Source organism: Glycine max, chromosome 4, assembly GCF_000004515.6.
Source record: "Glycine max cultivar Williams 82 chromosome 4, Glycine_max_v4.0, whole genome shotgun sequence".
Lineage (NCBI taxonomy): Eukaryota > Viridiplantae > Streptophyta > Magnoliopsida > Fabales > Fabaceae > Glycine > Glycine max.
In genome coordinates, this window is record NC_016091.4 from 32,796 (window position 1) to 45,677 (window position 12,882).

Sequence of the window (12,882 nt, forward strand, 5' to 3'; positions counted from 1 at the left end):
ATTTAAATAAAATTATAATTTTCTTTGATATAGTTTGCTGGGCTATTATTATTGCAGCGGCGAACCCAGCAACAGCTTATTACCTTTTCGTGATCGATGGTGGGAGAAAAGGAAGGAAAAACAAATGAATTATTTATCTGAATGATGATTGTTTGACGCATAACTAAATCCGATCGGGGAGGGGATGACGTGCAGAGCAGTGAGAGAGCTAAAAGGGCAGGTGTTGTAACAATTCTCACCTTCCTATAGGAATTTTTTTTGTGAGAAATGAACTAAAAAACATTTCCAGGAAACATCATTTCCATAGAATCGCTACTTTTGCTGTTTTCTATATGCCTTTCGTTGTCTTAGTACTGCACTCCAGTAGACTTAATTTTTTTTTTTTTATATTTTAAGAATAAAAAAACAATAGTAAAGAAAGAAAGAAGGAGAGAGCTCCCCCCGCCAATGTTGCAGCGAGTGACCCATGTCCTTTTCTGCATCTGAGATACTTGAAAGAAACAGAAACACTCACCCTCCAAGCCAAGCCAAGGTGATATAATTAGGTATGGAAATGGAAAATATGGTTTGCATTCTGGATCTGTCATCCTTGCCTATGTTATTACAGTGGTTGAGCTGATCTGCCTTTTCAGGCTGATTGATTACGAAACTAACTGAAACGATGAGTGGAGCTGTTCTTGTTGCTGTTGCTGCTGCCATCGGTAACTTACTACAAGGATGGGATAATGCGACTATTGCAGGTTTGGTGAATTGATTTTATTTATTTTGCGATGAATTAAAATTGGCTGATCTAACCAATAACCTGAGTTCGCATGCAGGATCTATCTTGTACATAAAAAGGGAGTTTCAATTACAAAGTGAACCCACAGTTGAAGGTCTAATTGTGGCTATGTCACTTATTGGAGCCACCGTGGTTACTACATGCTCTGGTGCCCTATCAGACTTGCTTGGCCGACGTCCAATGTTGATTATCTCCTCTATGCTTTATTTTGTTAGTTCTCTTGTCATGCTATGGTCTCCAAATGTTTATATCCTCCTCTTTGCTAGACTTTTAGATGGTCTGGGAATTGGTTTGGCAGTTACCTTGGTACCTCTTTACATATCTGAGACAGCTCCTTCTGAGATTAGGGGATTACTCAATACACTTCCACAGTTCACTGGTTCTGCGGGAATGTTTTTCTCCTACTGTATGGTGTTTGGGATGTCACTGATGAAGGCGCCAAGCTGGAGAATCATGTTGGGTGTTCTTTCAATCCCTTCTCTTATTTACTTTGCACTCACACTGTTGTTCTTGCCTGAGTCTCCCAGATGGCTCGTCAGTAAGGGCCGAATGCTTGAGGCCAAGAAGGTTTTGCAGCGCCTTCGTGGAAGGGAAGATGTTTCCGGTTAGTTACGTTACGTGCCTAGTCTTCATGATTTTCTTGCTTTTCCTTCATTTTTTTTCATGCTTTACTACTCTTGATGTTCAAATTACATCTTAGCTGGACATTCAGCTGTTCACCTTTGGGTGATTATATATGTATTCTCTGAGCCTGATCTATTCCAGTTGCCAAAATCGTTTCACTTTCATTTGTGATGGTTAACAAGAATTGACACTCAACGATAAATTATCAGTGTGGTCTGACAGTGATTGATTTTTCATGTATAGATGATTATAAATACTTAATGCATTTTTAAAGGGGGGAGGCGATGCTACAAACATTCAAATTATATGTGTGGAGGGCGCACACTTATTGTAAAACATTTTTAGACAAACATCCAACAGAAATTCATCCTATCACCTCATCATGTCAATGAATTGGATGATGTACTAAAAGGGTGAATTCCTATTGGATGTCTGTGCAACAATGTTTGACACTAATAGTGCTTATAAATTAAAGTGTATATTTACATCATTTTGGAAGCTTCAGTTTATATTAACTGTTGATAATCTTTTTATTTTTACTTTTTCCATTCTCTCGATATAGATGCATGTAGATGTAGTTGATTTTGATCCTTTGTGGATTCGGGCTTTGGATATTTCTGCTAACTTCAAATTGTTTACTTTCTTTTGTTTCTACTGCAGTAATTAATGTGTATATATGCATGACTTTGATAATAATTGTCATTGGGCATGGACAGGTGAAATGGCTTTACTGGTTGAGGGTCTTGGAGTTGGGGGTGATACAGCCATAGAAGACTATATAATTGGTCCAGCCAATGAACTTGCTGATGAAGAGGATCCGTCCAGAGAAAAAGATCAAATTAAGTTGTATGGACCAGAACAAGGCCAGTCCTGGGTTGCTAGACCTGTTGCTGGACCAAATTCTGTTGGCCTTGTATCTAGGAAAGGAAGCATGGCAAATCCAAGCAGTCTAGTGGACCCTCTAGTGACCCTCTTTGGTAGTGTACATGAGAAGCTCCCAGAAACAGGAAGCACCCTTTTTCCACACTTTGGGAGTATGTTCAGTGTTGGGGGAAATCAGCCAAGGAATGAAGATTGGGATGAGGAAAGCCTAGCCAGAGAGGGTGATGATTATGTCTCTGATGCTGGTGATTCTGATGACAATTTGCAGAGTCCATTGATCTCACGTCAAACAACGAGTCTGGATAAGGACATACCTCCTCATGCCCATAGTAACCTTGCAAGCATGAGGCAAGGTAGTCTTTTACATGGAAATTCAGGAGAACCCACTGGTAGTACTGGGATTGGTGGTGGTTGGCAGCTAGCATGGAAATGGTCTGAAAGAGAGGGCCCAGATGGAAAGAAGGAAGGTGGCTTCAAGAGAATATATTTACACCAAGATGGTGGTTCTGGATCTAGACGTGGGTCTGTGGTTTCACTCCCTGGCGGTGATTTACCAACTGACAGTGAGGTTGTACAGGCTGCTGCTCTGGTGAGTCAGCCTGCCCTTTATAATGAGGACCTTATGCGTCAACGGCCAGTTGGACCAGCTATGATTCATCCCTCTGAAACAATTGCAAAAGGGCCAAGTTGGAGTGATCTTTTTGAACCTGGGGTGAAGCATGCATTGATTGTGGGGGTGGGAATGCAAATTCTTCAGCAGGTAATGTGATATTTTCAATATCTGTTTTTTTTCCGTTCCCATCAGTTGTAATATTGCACTTTAGTACTTTGTTTTCCTTGCCTTGTGATGAAACATTCATTATGCTGTATCCAAGTGTTGACTAGCAGTGTTTTTTTTTTTCTTCTTGTCTGCCTTCTTAAAAAAGCTGAACGGGCAAGGACAGTTTTATTGTCATCCTATAACACTGTTCCACCTGTGCAATTTTTCATGCAGCTTAAGAATATATTTTATAAGTTGTCCTCTCTATTTTGTTTGTTAGAATGTAAGGACTGTTAAGGGTTCAAGGAGTTTTCTAATGTTAATAATCTAATTGGGCTAGGGCTTGTACTAGTTGTAGTGTTGTGCTATACAGTAATGGACCTAGGTTATTAGTATAAATAGTTGTTAGTCGTTTGTATCTGTCTCATGCAATTCATCTTAAATAGTCTCTTTCCCATTTTCAAATGTCCTTAGTCCTTACAGTTTATCTGAGCTTCAACAAATGAGTTTGTTTGGGATTTTGCTGTGACTGAGATTTTTAATTTTTGAAGATAATTACTTTTGCAAGTATTGATATAGAAGAGTGCATTTTGAAAAGAAAAAAAAAGTTTACATTTGAGATGTTATTTGAAAAGTTATGTGGGTGAAATTGTTTTAGTTGGTGTTAAATATAAAATCAGTCATGTTCTTTCACCTGACAGCTTAAGTAAGTCTTTTTTCAGATGTAAAATTAGTGAATACTATGAAAATGATTCAAGCCAAATTTCATTGAATTTGAAAAATACTTTTTGAGTTCTGTTTCAGTAAAACAAACAAAATTACTTGATATTTCTATGAATTATGCACATAAATGAAATTGTGAGTCCCAATTTAGTTGAAACACTTTGTTCATTATGACTAGATTATTTCAACTATTTTTTTTGTTTTTTTTTATCAGCAAATATAATTATATTCATATATATGAGAAAAGTACCAGAGGTACTTGAGATACATTTAGTTGGATGGCCATAATCTGGTTCCAGACCAGACTAAAATAGATTATTTCAACTATATTTAGTTGATAACACATTTTAGGAATTTGAGACTAAAAAGAGGGTTCTTTTTTAATAAAGTAAAAATAAATTACATTGTATCTCCGAGTTAATGATATATATGATATTAAATCTAACTTTGATAAAATTGTGTCAAATTAATTGGCCATACTAGATCATTATTGAATCTTGATTGGATTTCCCATATTCATGGGCTAGAAAAGAAAATACCAAAGGGATTGAAGCTCTTTCTACATTATTGCAAAAAGCTTTATATCATTCTATGTAATCAATAGAATTTTCATTTTTCAAAATTTTACATGAATAATTTGCTTCAATAAATTTTACTTTATGGGTTGAGTTGTTACTGGTTTTACTTACCTGCAGAAAAAACTGTGAACTCCAAAGCTGAGGCAATTTGTAACATTAAGCTAAACCTTTTCCTAAAAAGATCTGCCTTTAGGTTTGGAAGTTGTCTCATAGCAGGTGGCGTTACTATAGAGTCACATATGCTTGTCGTGTTCTAAAAAAAAAGGAAAAAATGCAAAAACAGAATTATTGATGAAAATATTTCCAGTATGGGAACAATTAATTCACTCAAGTAGCTAATTAAGTCAATATATTATTATTCATTTACTTATCTTTAACAACTTTATGTCAACCTATAAGGCCTGGCTCTGCTACTGGTGAAAAGTTATGCTGGACTCATTTTCATCCTCTTTGAGTGCAGTTCTCTGGTATAAATGGGGTCCTCTACTATACGCCTCAAATTCTTGAGCAGGCAGGTGTTGGTTATCTTCTTTCAAGCCTAGGCCTTGGTTCTACTTCTTCATCCTTTCTTATTAGTGCGGTGACAACCTTGTTGATGCTTCCTTGTATAGCCATTGCCATGAGGCTCATGGATATTTCAGGCAGAAGGTATTCATCTCCCCATTACCATTTTCCATTGACTTCTTTATCAAATACTAAGAAATATGTTTAAAGAGATGGGTCTAGTTGTTGGGGTGTTTTCCTATGAATTTTTTCTATTGCATTTCCCCCTTTAACTTACTTTTCTAAAATCATTCACTTTAAAGTAGATATCTATGACAGGTGGATTTGACTTTTTCACTCCTTGATGTATCATGCCTGATTAAAATGTTCATGAGATTTTTTCTGGTTTCAATGCCCCTTTTTTCTTTTTGTTTTTTTCCTCCTGTATAACTATAAGGTGTAATTTTTTACTTATATTTTTTTTATCAGCAAAGATAAAATTATATATTAATATGAAAGAAATACAAGGGGTACTGTTATATGTACAAGCACCAGTCTCCCAAGTGGAGGTTTGGTACCATAATACAATTTTTTTTTTTTATCAGCAAAAGTATGTATATTATATAGAACATTAAAATCAGTACAAGCGGTACTGTTGTATATACATCCTAGTATTTGCAAGGTGTAGAACTATGGTGACCTAATACATGCTAACCGACATGAATTTTCCCTAATACAAAACTATTCAGCATGAATTAAAGAACCAAATCTCTGACTGTATAGGTTACATAGATGATTCCAGCATGTAAACCTAGTTTCCCCTAATTACAAAAACCTTCTCTGATATTGCTTGACCAAAAGTGAAAAGGTGTGTCATATCCCTTTTCAAGGTTCCTCAGCCAAGTCCAGCAGAAAAATATAGCGTCCTCCACCCAGCTTGTTGGCGTTGAAGATGTCGTTTGAAAAGGCCATTCTGTTTCTATGGTTCAATACACACCATGTTAGGGACACCCACCAAATGAGTCATCTCTTTGATTTGATACCAAGATAGGTAGTGCAGCATGAGTGCTGCAGGAAGTGCTGTCTTGGATTTTGCAAAAACACTCCCTCCATGTTAATCCAAGATGAGGATTCCCACCAAAGCAGCATGATTTTGTGACAGCTGAAGAACAGATGAGCTGCCTCCTCATCCTTTTCTCTATAGAATGGGCATAGTTTGTCAGTGATGTCTACATTCCTTCTAGACAGGTTAGATTTAGTGGGCAGTCTATCCCGTATTAGTCTCCAAGCAAAAAACACAGCTTTACTTGGTATTTTTAGCTTCCATACATCTTGAAATACCCCATCTGTATTATCATCTCTCGATTCCCTGTCAAGCAGTTGGTATGCACTGCTTACAGTATATACCCCAGTTGAGTCGTTTAGCCACACCCACCTGTCTTGTTGCTGCTCATTTATGTTAAGATCTTGGATTTCCTCCAGAAAAGCGACCCCCATAGGTATCTCAGCCTCAAAAAGTAGTCTCCTCCACTGCAGGCGCCACTCCCAGGTTCCACCTGAACTGCTTCCCAACTGCTGAATGCATTGGTTTTTTTGGTTCGAGTTAAGGTGAAGTCTAGGGTACTTTACCATTAGAGGGATACCATCAGCCATCCACCCATCTTCCCAAAACCTAGCCTTTGAACTAGGGCCCACACTCCATTTTATTCCAGAATTGAACCTGCTGTCCTCCCTTGAATTGTGGCATATAGAATTAAGATCTGACCACCATTCGGATGCTACTGAAGCTGTTATGTTCTCGTCCTGGTTCCTCCACCCTCCATATTTGGAATCCAGCACTCTAGCCCTTAGCTCTCCTTGATGGTGAACTAGATTCCACTTCCATTTTCCAAGAAGAGCCTGATTAAACTTGGTCAAATCTCTGATTCCCAAACCACCTTTTTCCTTCGGCAGACATGTTGATTCCTAGCTAACCCGAGCAATCTTCTTCCTTTCCGTATCCCTTCCCCACTGGAACCATCTTTGTAGTTTCACTAGCTTGTGTGCCACGTTCTTCGGGATCCTGAAAAATGAAAGAAAATAAATTGGAATTGAGTTCAAGATTGACTTCATCAAAGTTACCCTGCCCCCAAACGATAGTTGCTTTTGTTTCCACTTTGCTAATTTACGCTCACATTTTTTGACAATGGGATCCCAAGTCACACTACTTTTTGAGTTTGCCTCGATCAGGATACCCAAGTAGGTAAACAGTATAGACAACAAGCTGCAGTTAAGGTACGGGGCAGCCTCCTTCATCCACTGCATTGACATTCCAATCGCCCCAAACTGACACCATCTCAAAACTCCTCAGCATCGCCTTGATGACCCTCATATTTTGCATCGATGCTTCACCAACGAAAATGGTATCATCTGCATACTGCAAGATACTAATTTTCACCAAGTTTCTTCCAACCAAGAGACCCTTAAATTGATTTTTTTTTTCAGAGCTTCTCTCGTTAGACCCGTTAATCCCTCAGCCACAATATTGAACAGAAGAGGGGCTAATGGGTCGTCCCCTTGTCTAAGATCCTTTTGTGGGGTGAATTCAGTTGTAGGGCTACCATTAATGAGAATGGAAATAGAAGCTGATCTGAGACATCCTTCAACCCACATAATCCACTTAGGGCAAAACCCCATCTTCCTAAGCATGTATACTAGAAAATCTCAACTAACTGAATCATACGCCTTTTCATAGTAAACCTTGAACACCAAATAGCTCTTAGCACCTCTCTTTACTTTCTCCACCGCTTCATTGGCTACTAGGACACTGTGTAGCATGTGCCTGTCCTCAATAAAGGCAGTTTGTCACTCGTCTATGATCTTTGGCAGCACCCTCTTCAATCTTCTTGCTAACACTTTAGCCACTATTTTGTAGATGCACCCTATCAGAGATATAGGCCTATACTGGTTGAGGTTTTGTGGTTCCGGTACTTTGGGGATTAGTGCTATGAATGAAGCATTTGTACCCTTTGGAAGTCTGTCATTTACGTAGAACTCATCCAAGAATCTAAGCACCTCAGGTTTAATTACTTCCCAAAACCCCTTGATAAATTTGAAGTTCAAACCATCTAGTCCGGGGCTTTTATGACTTCCACAATCCCACACTGCATCTTTTACTTCCTTCTCATCAAAACGATGTACCAGAAAGTCGTTTTGATTCTGTGAAATTGTTTGAAAAGTTACCCCATCAAGCCTCGGCCTCACCTCCTCACCCTCCTCAAATTTCTTCCTAAAAAATTGACAAACCTCTTCTTTGATCTTGATAGGTTCTTTTGTCCAGCATCCATCAACCAGGAGTCCTCTGAGCGAATTGTGTCTGCGATTCCCATTGACTGTGATATGGAAGAACTTAGAGTTGCAGTCCCCTTCCTTGATCCATTTTGTCCTTGCTTTTTGCCTTAGCAAAGACTCATAGGAGGTGGCTGCCAACCAGAGTTCCTCCTGCAGCTTCCTTCTTAACTCTATTTCTCTATCACTTAGATGTCTTCCATTGCTGTCAGCTTCTAGCATGTTGAGCTCCAGTTCGATCCAGACCCTTGATTTTTTCTTTCAGCACATAGTCACCCCAACCTCGTATTGAGTGTGATGTCCACCAATCACAAACCACCTTTCTGAATTGTTTGTCCTAAAACCAACAATCCAGAACCCGAAATGGTTTCGGGCCCCAAACCACATTGGATGATCTCAACAAGATTGGACAGTGATCAGAGAAGTTCCTTTGTAAAATGAATTGACAGTTGTCCTGGCATTTATTAAACCAATCTGCAGAGACTAAGAACCTGTCTAGTCTGCTTTTAGCTTTTCCATTAGGCCTGTACCAGGTATATTTTCTCCCCACGCATGTTACATCATCCACTTCTAGGTCAGCTATCCACTCATTAAATTCCTTGATACTCCTTTCGTCTTGCTGTCTTTGGCTGGAGCCTACTCTTTCAGAAGGCCTTCTTATGCTTTTAAAGTCACCTAATATACACCATAAACCTCCCATATTTGCATTTCTCAGTTGCCTAATTTGTTCCCACAAATTTCGTTTTAAGCCCACTTCACAAGGCGAGTAAATATTCACAATACTGACTTTCACACCATCAGCAATCAGTGTTCCTTCCAAATAAATAAAGCCACAGTCCATGCATTTCTTTTCTAATTTAAAGACATGTTCACTCCTTATGCACAGAATTCCCCCTGCACTATTATTTGCTGGCTGTATTGCCCATGAAATATCCGAATCACCCCACAGTGCTTGACACGAGGCCTTATCAACAAGCTCCTTTTTGGTTTCTTGTAGGCACATCATATCAACCCTTTCTTTTCTTACCAGTTTTCGTATTGCCGCCCACTTAACCCCCCTCCTCAGTCCTCTAATATTGTAGAACAGTATCTTCATAGGGCCTGCCCTTTCCTTCCCAATCTTTTTGCCTCCTCCTTATCCCTTTCTTCCATATCTATCAACTTTGAGACCATTCTGTCCTTCTGTGAGTTTCGCACTTGTTGGGCTTGTGTTTGTTGTTGGTTCCTCTACTCCCAACCTTTTTGTGCCATGATCATCCCATTCAATCATTTTCTGCATCCCACTGATCTTCGTCATTGTCGGGGAGCACATCTCCTTCCCTGTATCAGTGTTGAACTGAGTTATTTCCTTTGTATTAGTTCTATTTTCCTGCCCAGGATTTGGCCCAGGTGATTTGGCATTTCTGTTTTGCTTTCTGTACCAAGAGTTTCTTGAGTACACCTTCCAATGACAGGCAGGCCCGTTGGCATTGGGCCTTGACGTAGTGTGTAAATATTGGTTGGGTTCCACACGTGTGCTTTTCGTAGGGCCCGATATGGGTCTGTTTTCTCCCTCTAAATGGGTTACCTCACGTGCTTCCTCCCCCTTTAATTCAAACTTTGCTGACGTTGATGGGTCCTTTTCAAGGTCCATGTTGCCTTTTGTGTCTCTGTTGTCCCTGTGCCCAGTCCACTTTCTAATCAGATTTTCTTTTTCCGCCAAATTCTCATCTGCCACCAACTCCTAGTTATTGCCTGCTAGGTCTTGCCTAACCCACTCCTCATTGGTTAACTGTTGTATCCTTCTTAGACTTCCCATGCCATCTGACTCCACAACTGTTATTTGGCTGTTGACAGTGTTGATTTGTTTTCGCGACATAGACCGGTGGTTATTATCCAAAGGTTCTATCTCGTTTGTTTGCCCAGCAGACCTTTGTGTCGTGCTCTTCCTTCCAGTGTGGTCTTCGCCGTCAGTGCCTGGTCGCTGGAATCTCACCGAGGTCCCTTCGTCCGGTGAGTCGAGGTTGGACGGTGCCAATGATTCAGTGTCGCTGTCGACAGAGGTGACCTCGTCAAAGAACCCAAACGCACTCCCTGGACTGCATTTGTATCTACATGGGTTATGGCATGACTCCTCAACCAGGTGTATCGTGTGTTCTGCCCCATTAATCATTGCCATCACTGTGTGCTGTATCATGATCGTCGTGGAGTTTTGATTAACACCCTTGCCCTATCAAGCTTTCGCAGTTCTTCTGCATCGTCATCCACTTCCCCTACCACTGCCGCAATCTTCGAGATGTTATTTATGTCCCATGCGTGCAGTGGTACACCCCAGCATAGAATCCATACCAACCTGTACCCAGTTCGCAAACCCGGGTTCCACTTCTCTAGCGAATGGAATAGAGATATTCCTTTATCTTCTTCAGCGTTACACAATTCCTCCGCTCTGGTATCGTTGAGGCCAACCAAGAGGACCATGTCGTCCCCAAGATACTTTGGCTTAACCTCCGGTCCTGCCTCCCACATGAACTCATCTTCTAATTTGTCAAAAGCAGACAGTTTCCGTAGCCTCCCTACCCAGGTGTTACTGAATCGTTTCACCTGTTCCATGGGTATGTTTAGCTGCAATGAGGAGTGGGATGTTGTTAATGTCTGATACTTCTGCCCCTGAATTTCTCTTTTCCCCACATTTCTAATGCCTGTCGCCAATACGTTCGCATACGACCTTGGCTTTGTCCACTGATGTGTGTGTTGATTGAACATTCTTACATCTCCTATGTTGAGTACCGCATCATTTCTGTTATGTTCCTGGCCATCCACACATGCTCTGCTCCTGTTCATACCCACCTTACTTTGCACCTCTGAATTAGCTTTCTTATCTGTTGTCCTCTCCCTTCCATGCTTCAGGAGGTTAGCGTGAAGTTTAAGGCCACCTATGACCATGTTGTCTAGCTGTCGTTCAAGGAGCTTCACATCTTCAACTCCTTTGAAACAAACAAAATCGTACCGCCGGCCATTCCTGTTTCGGTGCCGTGCAATGAACACCTCTCGCAGATCTCTCCACTTCTTAAACTTCAGCCACATATCCTTCTCCCCCATTTCCTCTGGGAATCGTGTGAAGTAGAAGGATTGAATGTCTGTTGCATCCCTCCAATTAGTGATTTCTTCTTCCCTTTGCCTTACTGATCCATTCAGCTCACCGGTCAATCCTGCTCCCTGGCTGTACCGTTTCCTGTCATAGTTGTGCCTTGGTCCCTTTCCCACCCACACTCTGTTACGTTCTCTGCAAGCTCTCTCTGTATCCCATTCTGCCTCTCCACTCTCTCTCTCATACTCGTTCAACTGAATCAGTCATCAGATTATATTTTGAAATTTAGAACAAAAGTAATACCTATAAATTCCATAACCAGAACATGTAGCCTCAGAAGATATGGTGTAGGACACCTAATTCCTGCTGCCTTAAGCCTAAAAGGATAAGCACAAAAGTTCCTGGTTCAAGTGAAAGACATCATGGAACTTATCTAAGATCTATAGTGCTTCTTTACTTATATTGTTTTCATGTTCCTATACGAAATATCTTTCACTTATTTTATTTTTTATAAGCCTATAAGGTGCATTTTTTTTCTTCTTATTTTATTTTCCTCTAGAAGTTGTTTGATGAAATATCTTTTCTATGGCTATCGCTATTAATAAATGTTTCACTGCCAAAGTTATATTGGTGTTGGGGGTTTAAGTTTAGTCATTCTTGCAGTTTTCAAGAATAATTTGGGGATTTTATAAACTGACCTCCATCAAAGATAATTTTTGCTCTTTGTGCAGTTAGTACCCCAGCAATGTGATTCCTTGTGTCCTTCCCCAGTACTTGTTTGTATTCTTTCAGTTGCAATGCATCTTAATGAAACTGTCTGCTTTTTCCTTTCTGCAGGACTTTGCTGCTCAGTACAATCCCCGTCCTAATAGCAGCTCTTCTCATATTAGTCCTGGGAAGTCTTGTGGATTTGGGATCCACTGCAAATGCATCAATCTCAACCATTAGTGTTATTGTCTATTTCTGTTTCTTTGTCATGGGATTTGGACCAATTCCTAATATACTTTGTGCAGAGATCTTCCCCACTCGAGTTCGTGGTCTCTGCATTGCTATTTGTGCCCTTACCTTTTGGATCTGTGATATCATTGTCACCTACACACTCCCAGTTATGCTCAATTCTGTAGGCCTCGCTGGTGTTTTTGGTATTTATGCTGTCGTGTGCTTCATAGCATGGGTGTTTGTCTTTTTGAAAGTTCCAGAAACCAAGGGCATGCCACTGGAAGTGATCATTGAGTTCTTCTCTGTCGGAGCAAAACAGTTTGACGATGCCAAGCACAACTGACCCAAGGACATGATAAATTCAAAGTTTTGACGGTACCTTCTAATTATTTTCAATCTACGGCTGTTTGAAATTTTCCCCTCTTTTAAAATTTTATTTTCTATTTATTCTCTCTTTTCCGTGGGTTGAGATTGAGAAACAAGAAACTTTGTTTCTGTAAAGAAAAATGTTCATTTTCTGGTTCATTTATGGAACTTTATATACTTCCTAGTTACCCTGCTATTCGTATTCGAAAGTGTTAAATGATCTGTGCTTTATTTGTCGAATTTATGACGATAATGGCTGGTGTATGGTGACTAGAAGATTTTGGGATGGCTACAACAATAATAGCGACACAAGCTATGTATGATAGTTGGCTAAAGCTTCTTGCAGCCTATA

At 40.0% G+C, this 12,882-nt stretch overlaps 1 protein-coding gene across 1 annotated transcript; it reads left to right on the forward strand.

The window, feature by feature from the left end:
• The first annotated feature begins 54 nt into the window (after window positions 1-54).
• Window positions 55-12,718, forward strand: LOC100793265 (monosaccharide-sensing protein 2). Its single transcript, XM_014774370.3, has 7 exons — window positions 55-220; window positions 397-545; window positions 633-740; window positions 819-1,385; window positions 2,122-3,047; window positions 4,809-4,996; window positions 12,063-12,718. Exons 3-7 carry the CDS (start codon window positions 662-664, stop codon window positions 12,505-12,507), a joined length of 2,205 nt encoding a protein of 734 aa, XP_014629856.1. The 5' UTR covers window positions 55-220; window positions 397-545; window positions 633-661; the 3' UTR covers window positions 12,508-12,718.
• Window positions 12,719-12,882: the final 164 nt, after the last annotated feature.

Coding starts and splice junctions, on each gene's coding strand:
- LOC100793265 (XM_014774370.3), top strand. CDS start 662: ATGAGTGGAGCTGTTCTTGTTGCTGTTGCTGCTGCCATCGGTAACTTA. Junction 741..818: donor GGATAATGCGACTATTGCAG/GTTTGGTGAATT, acceptor GTTCGCATGCAG/GATCTATCTTGTACATAAAA. Junction 3,048..4,808: donor GAATGCAAATTCTTCAGCAG/GTAATGTGATAT, acceptor CTTTGAGTGCAG/TTCTCTGGTATAAATGGGGT.